The sequence below is a fragment of the Notothenia rossii genome (genome assembly GCF_949606895.1).
Source record: "Notothenia rossii genome assembly, chromosome: 10".
Classification (NCBI taxonomy): domain Eukaryota; kingdom Metazoa; phylum Chordata; class Actinopteri; order Perciformes; family Nototheniidae; genus Notothenia; species Notothenia rossii.
Genome location: NC_136908.1, coordinates 11,239,203 through 11,258,204, shown reverse-complemented (window position 1 = coordinate 11,258,204; position 19,002 = coordinate 11,239,203). Strand labels below are relative to the sequence as shown.

General features: G+C 41.5%; 1 protein-coding gene across 2 annotated transcripts; it reads left to right on the top strand.

The window, feature by feature from the left end:
• Nucleotides 1-668: 668 nt before the first annotated feature.
• satb1a (SATB homeobox 1a) lies at nt 669-18,007 on the top strand. Of its 2 annotated transcripts, none has more exons than XM_079656186.1 (11): nt 669-1,368; nt 1,763-1,992; nt 2,080-2,256; nt 2,340-2,466; nt 5,554-5,677; nt 7,195-7,306; nt 7,928-8,469; nt 9,885-10,082; nt 11,295-11,450; nt 13,845-14,042; nt 14,863-18,007. In XM_079656186.1, the coding sequence occupies exons 2-11, from the start codon at nt 1,776-1,778 to the stop codon at nt 15,715-15,717; spliced, it is 2,706 nt and encodes a 901-aa protein (XP_079512312.1). In that variant the 5' UTR covers nt 669-1,368; nt 1,763-1,775; the 3' UTR covers nt 15,718-18,007. The 2 variants fall into 2 exon arrangements, with proteins under 2 accessions (XP_079512312.1, XP_079512311.1); XM_079656185.1 differs by having other exon boundaries at nt 669-1,372.
• The last annotated feature ends 995 nt before the right edge of the window (nt 18,008-19,002 follow it).

Below are 19,002 nucleotides of genomic sequence, written 5' to 3'. Positions count from 1 at the left end.
GTAAAGAATAGTATAGGGTATTGTTGAGCAATAGTTCCTAAATACCTGTATTATACTATACTGGTATTAATGTACATCCATATAATATGCAGCCTATTCTACTTTTACCTTTTTAGAAGTGAATATTAGGACATCATATATTTTAGTATAAACCGCTGTACCACAACAATATACTTTTCTTTATATACAGTTTACTATATGATACTATTCTATATTTCAAAGCAACATGCATAGCCTATTTTACTGTGGTATGGTATAGCGATGACTTTAGGCTGTTATAGTAGGCTATTGTATAATTGTAATTGGATATAGAGCACATTCGTACACTGTAATTATCCAGGCCTACATATAAGTCATAAGCCATAGTTAATCTACGGTAGTGACAATAACACATCAACGTTCAAAAGTTAATATCAGTCAGCCACTTGCTCCATTTTGTTACCATGGAGAGCTCCATACCCTAAAGACAATAATAAGTGCGTGCACAGCATGCGGCAGAAAATAATAAATAGATTTATGCGCAATTGTCACATTTAATACATTTACGGAGCGCGCTAGTGAATTCATTATTACACCATATGCTAATGCAGCTGGGTCCGCGTATTTATTAGTCTGTGTGGGTGTGGGAGTTTCTCTCTCCCCCTCTCTTTCTCTCTCCCTCTTCTCGCGTGCGCATAGAGCTCTGAAGTGTAACCAACAACTGCTGTCCCGGAGTCACCGCTGTAGCCTCATATATTATAGTGAACGCTCTCTGGGAGCTGCAAACCGTGCATTGTTCTCTCCATAGCCGGATCCACAGAAGCAGCATGCCCCGGTGCTCTGGATGGGGGGTCGCTCTCAACTTGCTCTAAGGCCAATGTATCGTTACACCGGAAAGCGAAACGCGGACGGAGATAAAGGGCGATCAGAGGCAAAACTTGGACATTAAACACGAAATAATGCCGATGTGAAACAGGCGATTAATGTGAGGAAAAGGACGAATACAGACAGCAAAGAGACGCGTTTTTGTTCCTGAATTGGAGATCAATAAAAGGGAGGATAACGTATGGATACAGCCGATGTCTACATAGAGAAACGGGCTGTAAATGTGTGATGGCAGGTCGGATTTGCACGTTGTGCCGACTGAAACAGGTTGGTTTCTCCTCGATCAAACTTCAGCAGAATCAGACGTGGGACAATTAGCGCGCATTTAGGTGCCGAGGATGAACTGAATCGCTCTCGGTTTGCAGCGGCGCGCCTGAGATGACAGCTGGTTTATTATGGGAAACTGCGCTCCATCATTCACTGGACTTTTACTGGATTTAGAGGGTTATCCTAATCGCTGCATCTGGCTGAAGGTCATCCACAACAACTGATCCGGATATCATTGTGTGTAGGTGTTTTTCAAAAATGGTTACCCAGTTTTCTTGTTAGAAGACTTAACTGTAAAAGATTGAAACTGATTTTTCCCCCACTGTGTGATGTTCGCCATGTACAGTATCAATATACTCCTTTTATATTTAATTATGTCATTACTTAGTTACTGTAAAGACCTATGCAGCCTATTCTATCCCATGGACAGATTTTTACAAGGACACTGTTTGTCATTGCAAAAGTTATTTTTCAATATAAATTAGATAACACTCTTTTGGAACATATAGCAGATCACCATAATCTCACTGCTGCCCACACTACACACATATTATCAAGATTGTATGATACTGTTTCATTAGATTTCCTCGAACACTGTTTGATTTTTAATGTGCCTGTGTCTCTGTATTAGTGTGAGCCCACAGATGGCCGCCCTGTGTAATGGAGCCAAGAAACCTGAGGCCAGTGATCTGGTTGTAGACCCCCGGCCGCCTCCTGCCAAGCTGGCTCGACTGGAACAAAACGGAGCGGGACCCTCGACGCAGGAGAGGAGCTGTCAGGGGAGTCCTGTGGCCAAAAACCCCTGCCTGTCCCAGAAACCCACCCCAGTGAGGCCCCAGAGCAAGAGCTGGCACAGCAAAGGTACATGGGATTACAGACTGGGTTTTCAGTGCATTATGACTCCTGTGTTATCCGATATGTCTAATAACTGTTTGTCCATTACCTCAGGGAGCCTGCTGCCGGTGTTCTGTGTGGTGGAGCACAGAGAAAACCCTCTGGAGGTGGAGAGGAAAGAAGAACACGCTGAGTTTGTGTTGGTCAAGAGAGATCTGCTGTTCAACCAGCTGATAGAGATGGCTCTGCTGACACTAGGCTACTCACACAGCTCTGCTGCACAGGCCAGAGGTACATCACAGACACTTGCAAAGATAATCAATTACATACAAATTGGTTACTCACATTATTCATAATTGTGTTACTGTGTTCAGGTCTGATCCAGGTGGGCAGGTGGAACCCGGTGCCGCTGTCCTGTGTGACAGATGCTCCTGATGCCACCGTGGCTGATATGCTGCAAGATCTTCACCATATTATCACACTTAAAATACAGCTGCACAGGTAGGGGGATCACATCTATTTTAGTTGCTGTCTACAGTTAAGATTCAAACCACATCCTGTCCGTGGATTTACAATAATCAGGCGGTGTGAATGTGACCATTAGTGGCAAGGCTGGTTTCTTTATTTTCCAGCCTTTCACCATAGTGCATGCTGCAGAAGCCACCACCATGTATTACTTGTATTAAGAAAGGGAAATGACCAAAGGGCATGGGCAAACCAGACCCAGCAGGGAATGATACATCTCTTGTTTTATTCAATCTGGATGCCATTAGATTAGATTGAATGGCGATTTTGGTTGCTTGTTGCAATTATTATGTATGAGTTATAGTGTATAATTTTTAAGCAATCAATGCCCACTTTTTTTAGGCGGTTTAGTTGCACAACTAATAGAAGTTGTGTCAGATCCACCATGAGTGTCAGGACGTGTGCTGCACATTTATCATCACAAGACACAATAGCTCATTTAATATTTGAAAACCACAGGTGATACCTATAGAATTAACAATGGAAGGCAGTAACATGAATTCAGACTTCATTAACTTTATTATTTACAACCCACTTTTTTGACTGTGACATGGCAACATGTATATGTGTGTTCACATGAGTTTCTTCTATTCATTTGTTTAATAATGTATTTCATACACAGCCCAGACAATAATTGGCACTCTTGAAACTGTTGTGTTTGAGACTGGATGATGTTCAGTTTACAAGAAGAAATACTCAGCCTGTGAAAATAGTTGTGGCTCTGAAAAAGAGATTTCTTAAATCTGAGGAAACAACCCGAACAAGACATCGGGGTCTTATCAACGATGCCATAAAGTTACATTGTGGGAATTATAGATACAGCGTTTTAAGGGCTTTAACCATACAGGACTGTCTCAGAAAATTAGAATATTGTGATAAAGTTCTTTATTTTCTGTAATGCAATTAAAAAAACAAAAATGTCATACATTCTGGATTCATTACAAATCAACTGAAATATTGCAAGCCTTTTATTATTTTAATATTGCTGATTATGGCATACAGCTTAAGAAAACTCAAATATCCTATCTCTAAATATTAGAATATCATGAAAAAGTATACTAGTAGGGTGTTCAACGAATCACTTGAATCGTCTAATTAACTCGAAACACCTGCAAGGGTTTCCTGAGCCTTGAAAAACACTCAGCTTGGTTCAGTAAACTAAATCACAAGTATGGGGAAGACTGCTGATCTGACTGCTGTCCAGAGGACCGTCATTGACACCCTCCATCAGGAGGGTAAGACACAAAAAGAAATTTCTCAAAGAGCAAGCTGTTCACAGAGTGCAGTTTCAAAGCACATCCACAAAAAGTCTGTTGGAAGGGGGAAATGTGGCAGGAAACGCTGCACAACCAAGAGAGATGACCGCAGCCTTAACAGCATTGTGAAGAAGAGTCGCTTCCAGAATTTGGGGGAGCTTCAAAGACAGTGGACTGAAGCTGGAGTCCAGGTATCAAAAGTCACTGTTCACAGACGTGTCCGGGAAATGGGCTACAATAGCCGTATTCCCATGGTCAAGCCACTTCTGAACTCAAGACAACGGAAGAGGCGTCTGACTTGGGCTAAGGAAAAGAAGCACTGGACAGTTGCACAGTGGTCCAAAGTCCTCTTTTCAGACGAAAGCAAGTTTTGTATTTCATTTGGAAGTCAAGGCGCCAGAGTCTGGAGAAAGGCTGGAGAGGAGCAAAATCCAAGTTGCTTGAAATCCAGTGTGAAGTTCCCACAGTCAGCGATGGTTTGGGGAGCCATGTCAGCTGCTGGTGTTGGTCCACTGTGTTTCATCAAGCCCAGAGTAAATGCAGCTGTGTACCAAGAGATTTTAGAGCACTACATGCTTCCGTCTGCTGAAAAGCTCTATGGAGATGAGGAATTCATTTTCCAGCATGATCTGGCACCTGCCCACAGTGCCAAAACCACCAGTAACTGGTGTACTGACCATGGCATTACTGTCCTCGATTGGCCTGCAAATTCCCCTGACCTGAACCCCATAGAGAATATGTGGGGTATTGTGAAGAAGAAGCTGAAAGACACCAGACCCAACAATGCTAATGAGCTAAAGGCCGCTATTGAAGCATCCTGGGCATCCATAACACCTCAGCAATGCCACAGGCTGATTGCCTCCATGCCACGCCGCATTGATGCAGTAATCCGTGCAAAAGGATTCCCAACCAAGTACTGAGTGCATTAATGGACATTTTCAAATGTTTGATTGTGTTTTGCTGTTATAAATCTTTTTTTTTTACTTGGTCTGAGGAACTATTCTAATTTTTTGAGATAGGATTTTTGAGTTTTCTTAAGCTGTATGCCATAATCAGCAATATTAAAATAATAAAAGGCTTGCAATATTTCAGTTGATTTGTAATGAATCCAGAATGTATGACATTTTTGTTTTTTTAATTGCATTACAGAAAATAAAGAACTTTATCACAATATTCTAATTTTCTGAGACAGTCCTGTAGAGGATACTAAAAGCCAGTTTCTTGATTTTCACAACTTTATGGAAGTGTAACAAGAAATCACTGGACTTAAAGGGAAATATATAAACATAATTTTATTGAAGGTCAGAACAACTGTGACAAGTATGTGCATACCAATCTGTGGGGTGATTGTATGGAATGGTTTGGAGCAGGAGTTCAAACAAAGCACAAATATAATTCAGTTTAAAAGGGTGTACAGAAACACTTTTTTTGAAAACTATGAGAATGATGAAAGGTGATTGAAGATGAGAAATTATTGTAATGTCTGTATAAATGTAAACATGTCAGTAGGAATAACTTGCAGAAATGATTTAAAGGATAATCATTGATCAGCAGTAAGTAAGGGGTGGGAATTAATAAGCATTTGCTTCCTCCTGCTCCCTTTCGGACATATGATTTATTATTATGAATATATTTTTTGAATATATAAATATTATTATGAATATTTTGTTGAATATATAAATATGACTATTTGTTGTTGAATATATAAATATTATTATGAATAGTGATAAATACTAAATGTGTTACTTTAATCTGTTTGAAATGAATATGGAAATGAAATGAAGTGTTTCCTTTTCCCTTTGACTAGCTGTCCCAAACTGGAGGACTTACCACCCGAGCAGTGGAGTCACTCCACGGTGAGAAACGCTCTGAAGGAGCTCCTGAAGGACATGAACCAGAGCTCCCTGGCCAAGGAGTGCCCCCTGTCCCAGGTACAACACACTCACACACACACACACACACACACACACACACACACACACACACACACACACACACACACACACACACACACACACACACACACACACACACACACACACACACACACACACACACACACACACACACACACACACACACACACACACACACACACACACACACACACACATACACACACACACACACAAACACACACACACACACACACACACGCACACACACACACACACACACACACACACACACACACACACACACACACACACACACACACACACACACTCTTTTAGCGCATACAAGAAGAAAACATAAGAGAAATTGCACTGTAGTTCGAGGTTTGCATGAAATGTCTTTGCCCTTCCATGACCTGCAAATCTCTGTCTGTGTATGTTTTTATGTCTACTTTGACGCATAAGGCAGTACAAGCACGTGGTCCAATAGATAGACAGGAAGTCCAGATGCAGAGGTAGATAAGGTGTGAGGGCAGAGCGAGAGAGAAAGCAGATAAAGAGAGATGGATATCTCTTAAAAGCCTTCCTGCCTGGGCTGCTGCATATCTCGATTCTCCTCACTGCCTGCCTGTCTGCCTGTCACTCTGTCTGTCTGTCTGTCAGCCTCAGCCCCTGCCTCACCCCCTGCCTCACCTCCTGCCTCACTCTGCCACACTCTATCTGTCCATCACTCACCTTCTTTGGTATTTAGCTTCTGATTCAGCAATAATGCCCAAATCTGTTTTTAAAATCATGAAGTATTTGGGAAAGATTTGTAATTATCATCTTAGTCTATCTGTTATTTTGCCTGAGGGTGTGTATGACATCTACATTTTGAAAAAAAGGAAAAAAATCTCCTTTTTTTTCAGATTTCTTCCTTCTCTGCAGATCTAATACTATAAACCCTCCCTTGCCCATCTTTTCTCCCCATATCTCTCTCTTTCTCTCTCTGTCTATCTCTCTTTCCTATCACTCCCTTTATAACCCCCCCCCCCCCCCCCCCCCGCTGTTGTTTGCGAGAGGCAGATTAAAGTAAATACAAGAAGATGAAAGGTGTAATCAGATGTAAAGATTGCACAGGATGGTCTTAGGGGAAAATGTGAGAGTGAGTGAGAGTGAGTGAGACAGACAGACAGACAGGGAGAGAGGCATAGTCTCTGATGACCTATACAGTGTTTTGTTTGATTGAAAACACACACACACACACACACACACACACACACACACACACACACACACACACACACACACACACACACACACACACACACACACACACACACACACACACTCACTCACACACACACTCACTCACACACAACAACAACACACACACGCTAACACTCTGACACACTCATCTGTCTTTATTATCCTATTTACCTGGGGGTCTTTTTAATAACACAGATCTGAGTTCATTAATATCAGATGTGTGAACAGCTGAGACACCCAGGCCGCCCATAGCAGGAGCTTGGAAAATGTAATGAATTTCTATTGTCTTTTCCCCTCTGTTTCAGAGTATGATATCATCTATTGTAAATAGCACTTACTATGCAAATGTCTCAGCTGCCAAGTGTCACGAGTTTGGTCGATGGTACAAGCACTTCAAGAAGACCAAATGCTTCAAGGGTGAGGGTCTTCAATCAATTCTGCAAACATTAAGTGTGCCTGATAAGTCTCACAGCATGTCCCTAATCCATACTACATACTTATTCTATATGGTATGTAAAGTACTGTATGTAGACGTCATGACAGTATACTGTTTTAGAAGTTAGACCAACTATGTTATACTTACAGTAAGTCATGAAATATGTGCAACACAGACATCTAGATGTTTCCAGTGGTGCCTCTCTTGCACCGTGGAAGAATAGAGTGACATGCCTTTAAGACCACAACCACTGATGAGTTTCCCTTTGGCCAGGCTGATGGTGTTACAGTAATGTCTGCATCAACCTCTATTTTCTCATTTACTTGTAAGCAACTACCTTTTTAAAGAGGCATAAAAGCTAATTACTGACATATTTGGTGTCTTGAAACAAAACGTGTCCAAATGGTGTCCACTGGCAGCTCACTCAAAAATCTAACATATTTTGTTTGCATGCTTTTAAGTATACTTCATTTTAGATACATGTTACCCTAATCCTAACACTCAAACCTGCTAGGGAATTAGTATCTAGTTTTATTTAGGACTCACTGTTTGCATTTGATGTGATAATAATGTAACATCTGTCTTTGCTTTCCCTGCACCAGATATTGACAGATTCTCTGACCAGACTGCACATGTCACCCTCACTCAGCAGCCAATCACAAGCAGCCCAGCTGATCAGAGCCCAACCATGTTTTTCTCTCATGGAGAAGTAGCCAGCATATGTGGCCGGTCTCCGATCCTCAGGCGCCCCCCCGGGTTGGTAACCCAGCCATTAAGCTCACAAATGGTCAACCAGCAGCTGGTGATGGCTCAGTTTCTCAACCAGCAGTATGCTGTTAGCCGCATGCTAGCTGGCCAGGGTCTCTCACCGTCCCCACAGCAGTTTCTCAACCACCCGCCGGTAGCGATTCCTCCCCCTCCTCCAATGGTTTTCTCCAAAGCCCCTGATTCCCAAGCCCCACAGCAGGCCCAGTGCTGCCCAGGAGGAGGCCCTTTAGCCGGGACGCAAACCCAGACATTGGCTGGGTCTTCTGTTGGGTCGTCAGACGTGCCATTTGAAATCTACCACTGTGTGAGGGAGGAACTGAAGAGAGCAGGCATCTCTCAAGCTGTCTTTGCACGAGTGGCCTTTAACAGGACCCAGGTACGGAAGTAAGGGGGTACGGAGACTGTGATCTGCATGAGAGGTGTTGAAAATCAGAAGGGGTTGCAACTGCTTGTGGGTGATTATCGTTTGGGACTGTTTTCTGGTGTTAGGGTTTTAGTAAACAGTGTTCTGTGAATGTGTGTTTGATGGTTGGCACATTGGCATGGCCTTTGCCGCAGTGCCCCCTCCCCCTATCCATGTGTGTATGCATGTGTGTGTGTGTGTGTGTGTGTGTGTGTGTGTGTGTGTGTGTGTTTTTGCCAGCCCTCTGCAGCACAAAGCTGGTGCCAGCACTGAAGCAGCTGCTGGGCCAACTCATCACAACCCCGTGGAGGGAAACTGTCTCCCTCTCTACCTCTTCTTCTGTTGTACTGTCCCTTCATCGTTCAACCTTTCCCTCTAAAGACCCCTTGAACAGTAAAAAAAAAAAATCTTTCCCTTTGTTCTTCCATTGTTCCCTCATTTTATTTCCATATTTCGCTTCTAACACTAAAATGCCACGTAATCTATGTCTATCATCTTACATTCACCACCACACCCACATAAAGGGGCTCAGAGGACAGGCTAAGCCCATTGTTATTATTATTATTACCGTCATTATCATTTCCATCACAATAAGCAGAGCTAGCTATTATCCACCCCCATGTTTCCCCACTGCCAAGTCCAAGGTGCTCCGGTGCCAGCCATACAAGTTGGGCATGATGCCAAGATGCCATATAGAAGTGATGGGAACATTCGTCATTTGGCGATTCACCTTAAAGCCGCCGTCTATTTGGAGGGAGGGGTTTGCTGGGTGGATCCAAAGATGATCCATGATTTGAATAAAAAGCCTGTTTCCTTGCTTTCCATTTCACTACCAGCATGAAATCTGATTTCTTTTCAGGACGGAAGCCCAACAATCAGCATGTTTAAAGGCTTTCCTGCATACATAGATACACCCAGAGTTTCACAAGCTCTACAGGCGAGTGGCGTGCTTAGGACTGACTGGGGAACTGGCTCTGTATCATATATAGCTGTGAAACACTAAACCGCAGGAACTTGATAAGGTGCCTCTTGGAATGGGATCCAAATATGGATATAAGGAGCTTTTCAAAAAAACCTGGAGGCACATGAGAAACGTTGAGTTAGCCACCTTAACATGAAAAATATAGGCAGTTCTATATTTTCCTAAAATCTTAAACATTGATTTCAAGTGTTTTTTATTTGATGCACAAAAAAGGAATAAACAACAGCCTCAAGATCATTTAGATGGTTACTTTATACACCAGCTTTCCATTTATTCGAATAGTAATATGAAGCCACTTTACATCAATATGCCTGAATGCATTCGACATGTGAATTTATAATTTATTGTGTATTATTTCCCCCATACCAATCGATGAGTAACTTGTGTGTTTGTGTGTCTTTACCAGGGTCTGCTGTCTGAGATTTTGCGGAAAGAGGAGGACCCTAACCACGCCTCCCAGTCTCTGCTGGTCAACCTGCGGGCCATGTACAGCTTCCTGCAGGTGCACGAAGCTGAGAGGGACCGCATCTACCTGGAGGAGAAAGACAGAACCTTGACTGGATTCATCCCAGGCTGCAATAACACGCCACCGAGATCCACACAGGTCAGCCTGCAGACAGGAAATCAGTGTCACAAAAGCTGCTGTGAAATGTTTGAACTGATGTGTTTCTTCTCATGAAAGAGCACTGAAATAGGGAAGTGGAAATAAAAGACAAAGAGTGCTAGACAATTCAAATGTACTGTATGGATGAATCTTCATTTACCAAAGACAGGTAAAGGTCATAGTCAACAGCAAATCTAAATCATTATATCAGGGAGTCGTTGTGAATGTCACAAACCCCTGACATACTGTACTTCACATATTGCAAAAATAGATACTGTATGAACCGTGTTGTGGCAGTAGGTTAGTCTGACCCGACCAGCTTCCTCTCTAGCCATGTTTTTAATGAATCCTCCCTCATAGCTTATATTTCCATTTTGATATGTTCTGCTGCTGTGCTCTACGCTGCGGCTCCACCTCGGAACCTGGAGAGGTGCATGCATATATACATGAAGTTGCCAGCTGCTTCTCCTGCCAGGGAGGAGCTACATTTCCACTGAGCATCGTGTGCATTTGTTCATGTTTTCCAGCCAGAGTACACCCCCTAGGGTTTGTTAAAGGACAGCATCCTTCACTGGCTTCCCATTTCCTAGTCAAAACCCACTTCTGATAAAGAAAATATGAAACAATACTTTTTTAATTTAAGAGAAAAATAATGTAAATCTGTGTTGTTCCTCTCAGCTGTAATGATAAACATAAATATTCTGCTAACCCTCCCCCCTCACTGCCTGCCATCATGAATGTTTAAAATATACAAATATAATGTATTCAAGTTTATATTTCCTCACCCTAGGTTTGGAGGTTTTTGAAAAAGGGCCGTATCCCAAAAATACAGTCTATTTGGCATCTTTCACTGGATCCGAAGAAACGTTAGGCTATCGCTAACAGTGGCAAAACACTTTATAGTCTGTACCCTCTGTACGTGATTGGCTTGCTGATAAAAGGATGTTATTGGATTTGGAAATTACACATTTTAATTTGACATTTTTTATTGTGGTGAATTTCTGAGCACGTTTTGTTAACTAGCTTACCAAAAAGCTAATATAATCAATCATTTGGTAGTACCTACATGGCCAACTGGAAGTCACTGGGTTGACAGTACCTCCTTTAAAAGTGTGTGTGTCTTAGCTCTGTATTGGATTATTTCACATCGCAGCAAATGCCGCTAAAGCTTACTAAAGCTTACTAACTTGTCTTTGTGTCCTCTCTTCTTAGGCGAGACTGTCCCCAGTTTTAGGAGACAGAGGGTTGAGGACAGACAGCTGTGTACTCAATGTGAGCGCTTCTATCTACGAGGACATTCAGCACGAGATGAAGAGAGCCAAGGTGTCTCAGGCTCTGTTTGCTAAAGTCTCCGTCTCCAAGAGTCAGGTACTTCTGGTGTCCGATCTTTAACACACACATATCGCATCCAATAGTTTGCACTGCTTGATTGTTCAAATGCAGCTTCCATGATGAGATAAATCCGTCTTCTCATTTAAAGCTGGGATAACTAGTGTGTGTAGAAACCCAGATAATCAACCCAGCAGCTGTACTCTGCAGAGGACTATCATCGGTGCATCAGGCTGCTATTGTGTCCTAAATTATCACTTTAATTGTCGCACTACAAAAACCCGTGCACACACACATACATACACACCACTTATTTCTGCACATAGACACACTGAACGAATACATGCATGTGCAAGCAATCCCAAAAACACACACATACACCCTGGCAAACAAATGCACTAATACGCATACACACACACACAGGCATGATTCACATTTTTATTGTTCTCATTTTTATGGCGGCCCCATAAGCTTGTTATTGCCTTTTGTTTTGAGGATAATTTCCCTTCATGGAATGGGGGGATTTCAGCTGTCTCATTTTCTCCTCCTCTCGTGTATGTCTCCAGTTTTCATTTTCCTTCCTTTCTTTTTTTTTTCTTTCTTTCTGTCTTTCTCTCTGACTTTCCTTCTCTCTCCCTTCTCTGTACTCATCATGAAGCGGTTTAGAGGTCGTTCAGCGGTCAGCCAGTACAGACAGGTGGTCCAAAACCCCTGAGGTTTTTTTCCCATCTCTTCTCTGGCCTCCCTTTTTACTTCACTTCCTCTATGTCCTCTTTCTCTCTCTCTCTCACGCTCCCTTTCTCTCTATATTACCCGAGTGTTTGGCACGCAGAACCATGCTGGATCTCTCTGTTCTATCTGCACTGTGCATCTGGATGGCATTGTGTGCTAGACTTGGGCAACAGCCAGGTGTGAGTGTGTGTAGGTGTGTGACCGCGTGCTGGTGTGTGTGTGGGTTTGTGAATCTGTGTGTGTGTGTGTGTGCTTTTCAGCGTGCTTGCAAATGTGATCATGCTCCAGTTCATGAATTTGAAACTAGCTTGGCTTTTTGTTACTCAATCTGCCACTCACAAGTTTCTTCCCTTCTGTCGTGATGCAGAAAACAACTTGAGTTAATATGAAAATCTCTCCATCATCTTTTGGCTTTGCTTTTCAACATAACCCCTTTTTTGATCAATTATTGTGAATTTATAGTTTATAGAGCAGGGAAAGGCTGAAATTAGACCTTAACTTAGCAGTTATTACTACTTGTATCTTCTTAAATTCCGACTAGTCACAAAATGGATGTGAGGGTAAATGAAAAAAACAACTGCAAAAGCTAATAGAAATATTACATTTTTAAAGAACAATGCTGCATATTTATGTGACTTTAAAATAGATTTAATTTCATTTCCATCTTTCTTTCGAACAGATTAAAAAACAAATGTGAAAAACAGAATACCGTATTGTTAGAATACAGTATTTATCACTATTCATAATAATATTTATATGTTCAACAAAAAATGGTCATATTCAACAAAATATTCATAATAATAATAATAAATCATATGTCCAAAAGGGAGCAGGAGGAAGCAAATGCTTATGAATTCCCACCCCTTACGTACTGCTGATCAATGATTGGATAATCATTTCTGCAAGTTATTCCTACTTACATATTTACATTTATACATACATTTACAATCATTTCTCATCTTCAATCACCTTTCTTCATTCTCATAGTTTTCCAAACAAGTGTTTCTGTAGACCCTTTTGAACTGAATTATATGTGTGCTTTGTTTGAACTCCTGCTCCAAACCATTCCATAACATCGCCCCACAGATTGTTATGCACATACTTCTCACAGTTGTTCTGACGTAGAGTTGTTTCAAATGTAGATTTCCTCTCAAATTATAAACCAAATGAGTTAAAATAATGTTCAATATATTAGTGACCCGGCCACGATCGAAATTACACGACAAGTATGTTGACTTCACACATACAATAAAATACAAAACGTGTCCATGCATTATTTGAAGAGGTTAAATATACACATAGAGTGTATAACAAACACTGACAAAAAAAGTTAAAAATAATAAAAATACTTAATAAGTAATAATTTGGCTTTGTTTATATTATAGTCCCCCAATATGTTCCTGATTTTTATACTTGCTAAGTTGCAGATGAACGTATTAAGGCCTTTGCATGCAGTGCTTAAAGGTGTGTTGCATGGTTATAGCTTAGCTTACCTTGAGAAGAAAATGTCTTTACATTCAAGTAGAAGCTCCATTTAAAGGAAGTAATCTGTATCCATAAACTTCTCCAGACATACTGTAGATGCCCGGTCTATCTATTTACCTGTCAGGCCCCTAAATCTGCATACAACTAGAATGTTAGAGATCATTTATTAAATGTTTGCATAGTGCTTTTAAATAAGTGTGAGTGTTCCTCCTGTAGGGCTGGCTGTGTGAGCTGCTGCGTTGGAAAGAGGATCCCAACCCAGATAACCGGACCCTGTGGGAGAACCTGTGCATGATCCGCCGGTTCCTCAGCCTGTCGCAGACCGAACGAGACGCCATCTACGAGCAGGAGAGCAGCAGCACGGCTCAGCAGCACTCTGAAAGGCTGACACTGCTCAGCAACGACAGCACACTGGTGAGAGAGCAGAGACAAGATAAACACAGCATCACAACACACACACACACGCTGCTCTACACACTCTGACTCTGTATATCTCGCTTGTCAGATATAGAAACAGCTGTTAGGAATACATTAAAATGGAAACACAAGCAGCAAGGCTAGCAGATAAATAACTCTTTCTAACTCGTCATTCTTTTGTAGGGGAGCCTGCTCTTATCAAGAGGTGAACTGACTTTGTTCTTGGAGGCACTTCTATCTGTATAGGAGAAGTGATTTATTAGTACTGTAATATTATTCTTCCAGAAATGTTGAAAAGAATGTGTCACATTAAATGCCAATAGATCTCTGGGGTGTTCAAAGTAAAAGGAGCAGTAATGGCAGCTAAATGCCAAATATGTGCAAAAAAGAAAAAGATGATTGCCACGTTAGGCAATGATCTGTAAAGCTTATTAGTTACTAATTTTTCACATAGCTTCTGCATGGATAGATGGCTTGATTAAAACACAGACCTTATATTTAACATACAAAATTCCTATGTATATCTATAGTACACTATGTTACATTGAATACTATTGTATTTATAGCAAGACAAGAACAATTTGTGTCTGCTGCCCTCGCCCACACATACAGACACACGCTAAAAAGTACATACAGATTTAAAGAGCATATTTCATACACAGTTTCATATCAATTGCGTCAGTAGTTTTCCTTTATTTTGCTTACAGACAAGCATTACATCCCTGCCAGAAGTAATAAGTTGTTATTAATACAAATATGAAATCCAAAAAGAACAAATACAGCATTTTCCTCATATTTCCTCTTCTCCTCTTGTCAGTACCAACGCCACTCTCCTCTGCCGCAGCAGCACCATCTCCAGCCCCATCAGCCCCTGCAGCCAGAGGCAGGACCTCACCTGTCTCCACGGCAACCATGTGCTGCATCACCAGCAGAGTGTGAGGCAGGGAACAACTGGGGGCACGTGAGGGTGCATCTGCAGGGCAGGGGCAGCAGTAATGGAGAGAGGGGAGACAGTAAGGACTGGGTTGAGGGCGAGATGAGCATTTTCAGAGGGGACTGGGGTTGTACTGGGAGGGTGAGGGAGAAGGGTATGGAAAGTAAGGAGCAGGTGAGGAATGGGAGTGTTGGGGAGGAAGGGATTAGTGACATCATTAGAGAGTGCAAAGAGGAGGTGAAGCTCACTATGAAGTGGCCCAGCGTGAAGGATGAGGAGCGAGGTGAGGCTGGGGTGTGTTTAGAAGCAGATAGTGAGGTCCAGGGGTTGAAAGTGTCCCATGAGGCTCTGGGAATCCTGCAGAGCTTCATTCAAGATGTGGGACTCGACCCAGACGAAGAGGCCATACACACCCTGTCCGCTCAGCTGGGCCTGCCCAAACACACCATCCAAAAGTTCTTCAACAGCCAGGACCATGACCGGCATCCACACCACACCCAGAGCCCGAAACTGAGTCAAAAACACGGCTTCACGGACCCAAACCTCTCCCAGACAGTCATACCTGCAGAGGAACAAGAGGAGGAAGGTGATGGAAGGACTGAGGAAGAACTAAAGGAGGAGCAGGAGGAGAATCAAACGGGGAGAAATGAAGCAAACGGGATTGATGTTTTTAAAGATTCTGATGTTGGCACTCAAACCATTAGCACTATGAAGGAGGAGCACGAGAGCTACATATAAACTAATTCCATTAGACTTTTGCTATTTGCTATTGGTTGTCCTTAAATCCTGTGGAAAGACTAAAAGCTGACTTTCTACCACAGCCTTAAGGATGCTACTGCTACAATAGAAAGCTCTCATGTGACTTGACCCCTTCTGCAATTGAGACAGAACATAACTGTGACTATATGAGCAGATGATGTCTCAACACATTGGTTCTGTGTTGCGTCTGGATGAATGGGACCTGATAAAAGATCCTCAGATAACATATCACTGTGTAAAAAAGGGTTATTATATTTGGTCGGTGAAATGTTCAAGCCAGAAATGCCTTGTAGAAAGTGGCACTGCCAATCTGTTTTTTTAAATATACTGTATACTTTGTTTTTTTAAATTGTGATTTGTGTTCAGATATTCGTAAATCATTTAAAACGGTTTCCTTCAGGAATCACACTGGTATATCTTACCTTTTTTGTCGTTATTTGTCACATTTTAATAAATCCTGATTATGTTAGTTGAATTTGTAAATGATATATAGCATTTAATCCTTTCATAAATGACAGGAAAGTCTCTGCATTGTTACTGCAGTGTTTAACAAAGGTGACCGAATGAGTTACTGATTAATCTAAACTGCAAATCGCTCCTTTTTTGTTCAACTTTGATCACAGAGTTGGTAAAGATCTAATTCGCTCCTGAACACATCCTAGTTTACATACAATGTTTCTGTTTATGCATGAACCTAAAAATCTCTCTCCTAAAATAGCTATGGAGTGTTTACACATCTTGCTGTTGTCATATTGTTCTTATTTACAGCAGAGACACAAAGCGTGCTGGATGGAGTGCACAATGTTCAATATTTCTTCATGAAAGAACGGGTGTGGACTAGAAGTGTGAGACTGAAGACGTGCAGTGTGTACATCAAATGTCAGCTTTATCCTTTGTAAACATAAGGACGTATTCATAATTTGACTATGTGTATTGTGAAATTCAGATTTAACCATTTTTTTTCACAAACAATTTCACTGCGATAAATAAAAAAAATGTGTTTTGGGATGGAAGTAAAATGTTACATTTGAAATCCCTTTATTTTATTTATTTAACATCACCCACACAAACAGGGACATAATGTTTACTACCAGGAATTTCCGATTTGAACATCATTTGATAAAATCTGCGGGAACACAGAGGCTGTGATAGCTTGGAGGGCATTGTGCTATTCCTTTTCTCTGGTTATTTTCCTCCTAAATCCCAAAATATCAGCAGATGGTATTTGCACTTTGACTATATTTAGTGTGTACGCAATGTATCGAATTGGATTTGGGGACGTTTGAGATTTATCATGCAGGAAAGACTTTCCAAAACAAGTAAATAAGAGATGAAGCTCATTTATCAGACTGCTATTTTAGGATAAGCAGAAGCCAGCTGTAAAAGACCCATTAAAGATGAAATCAATCGTTGTGATGCCCACAGTCTGTACCAGAGTTAGGGATGATGAATTTCTGTTATATAACTACGTCTTTGTTGATGAATTGCTGTCATTGTTTCCATCCATGGGACAATATTCTACAGTGCTGATCTCTCTCTCTCTGTACCAGTGGATCTGTGTCTCTGCAATCACATGCCCCTCAGTGCTGACAGTGTTTCCTATCTGTCTCTTTTTATTCTTTTATTTTCCGAAGTTTCTATTTCTATCCTTGTTTCCGTCTCTCACCCCTGACTCTCATCTGTCTCTCCTCAGGACTCTTCACAGTGCAGCTCCCCCACTATTCTCTGATAGTGCAACATTCAAGCCCCATTTCGTCAGAATATCTTCATAGAGTAATTCAATAAAGCTATGCCCTTTTTCTGTCATCTGTTTCCATGACGATACCTAAGTCTGGGCCAGTAAGGGGCCATGAAAGCCTCATCATCAGCAATATTAGCTATAATAATGATGATAATGGCGCTCTTGAAATGCCATGCCTGCGATGATGATGATGGTAATGGCAATGATGGTCATTATGTCTGCTTTCTGGTAACCCCCACTAACACACAAACACACACACCAATGCACACGTTTGACTCAATATTGCTTTTTAATGTCATTTTTTCTTTTCTTCACATGGACACCTGCTTTTTTTTCTGTTGCATGACCATCCAGCTGCTTGGTTTTTGTGTCCTAGTTTTTCCTTGGGGCAACACTTTGTGATGAAGGTGTTTGATGCAAGCACTTTGCAGATAAAATTGACTTGTCTGACCTCAATTTTTTGCAATTAAGTCTCCATAAAACTGTCTTAATTAATAAACTTACCCTAATGTTGTAGAGCCCCGTCAATCTGTTGTATTTCTTCTTGTTAGTGTAATACAACACAACTTTGCATGCATCTCTCTTTCATACTTTCTTTCTCATTGACACAAACTATGATTTTTTTTGTTAAAAACTAGAATATTCTAATTTATTATTGATACAAATGGGAACATCCTCGTAGTAACCTCAAACATTTTTTAAACATGTGGTAGGATTTACATGTAGTTGTGAGGGGACAGAGTAAAGGGAAATTCTATAACACATAGGTTTGAGCAAGCTCTCTGATTGGTCAATAGGCGTGTTTGATTCCACGATCAAACAACGATCAAATAGAACGTGCCTAATCACAAAGTATCCAGTGGCCTACACACGCCACTAGCCTACCGAAACTACTTCCATGAGCCTATCGTGTGGTTTCCATAGCGACGTTTAGCGACACACAGCCGTTACACTGTTATACATTGTCTCTCGTTGGAATTCGGTAGCTACAAAATGTCAGATTTTAAAGTTAATTTTGATTTGTTGGGGGGCCTCAGTATTGATGAATGGTTGGACATGGACACAAACCATAAAACCAACGAAAGATTTGTCAACTGACGAGTTGAGTGCGTTGGAAAAAAGTCGACTCCAGTACAGGCGTACGGACCTCGCCGCCTGCCGCAGTATTGTCGTACCAATAATGACGTTCAAGAACGGCCTCTCGTGTATGATTGCTTAAGTGTAGGGCTTCAATAAGGGGGTGTCAATTATCTGAAATATGCTCACCTAATTTCCTTTATGTTTCAGACCGTCTCGACACAGGGGTGCCGCCAGGGATTTTGGGCCCCGTGAAAAGATATCAAATTGGGCCCCCCCATCACCAGGCCCAGGCCACGCCAACCAAGCACAATTGCTAACCACACCTCCAGAACCCAACCCACTCATGTATGCTTTAAATAACTCCAACTGTACAGGCTTGCATCTATCTTGTAGTCCAATACTAACCGCACAATATTTACTGACACTGAGCTGTGAAAATATAA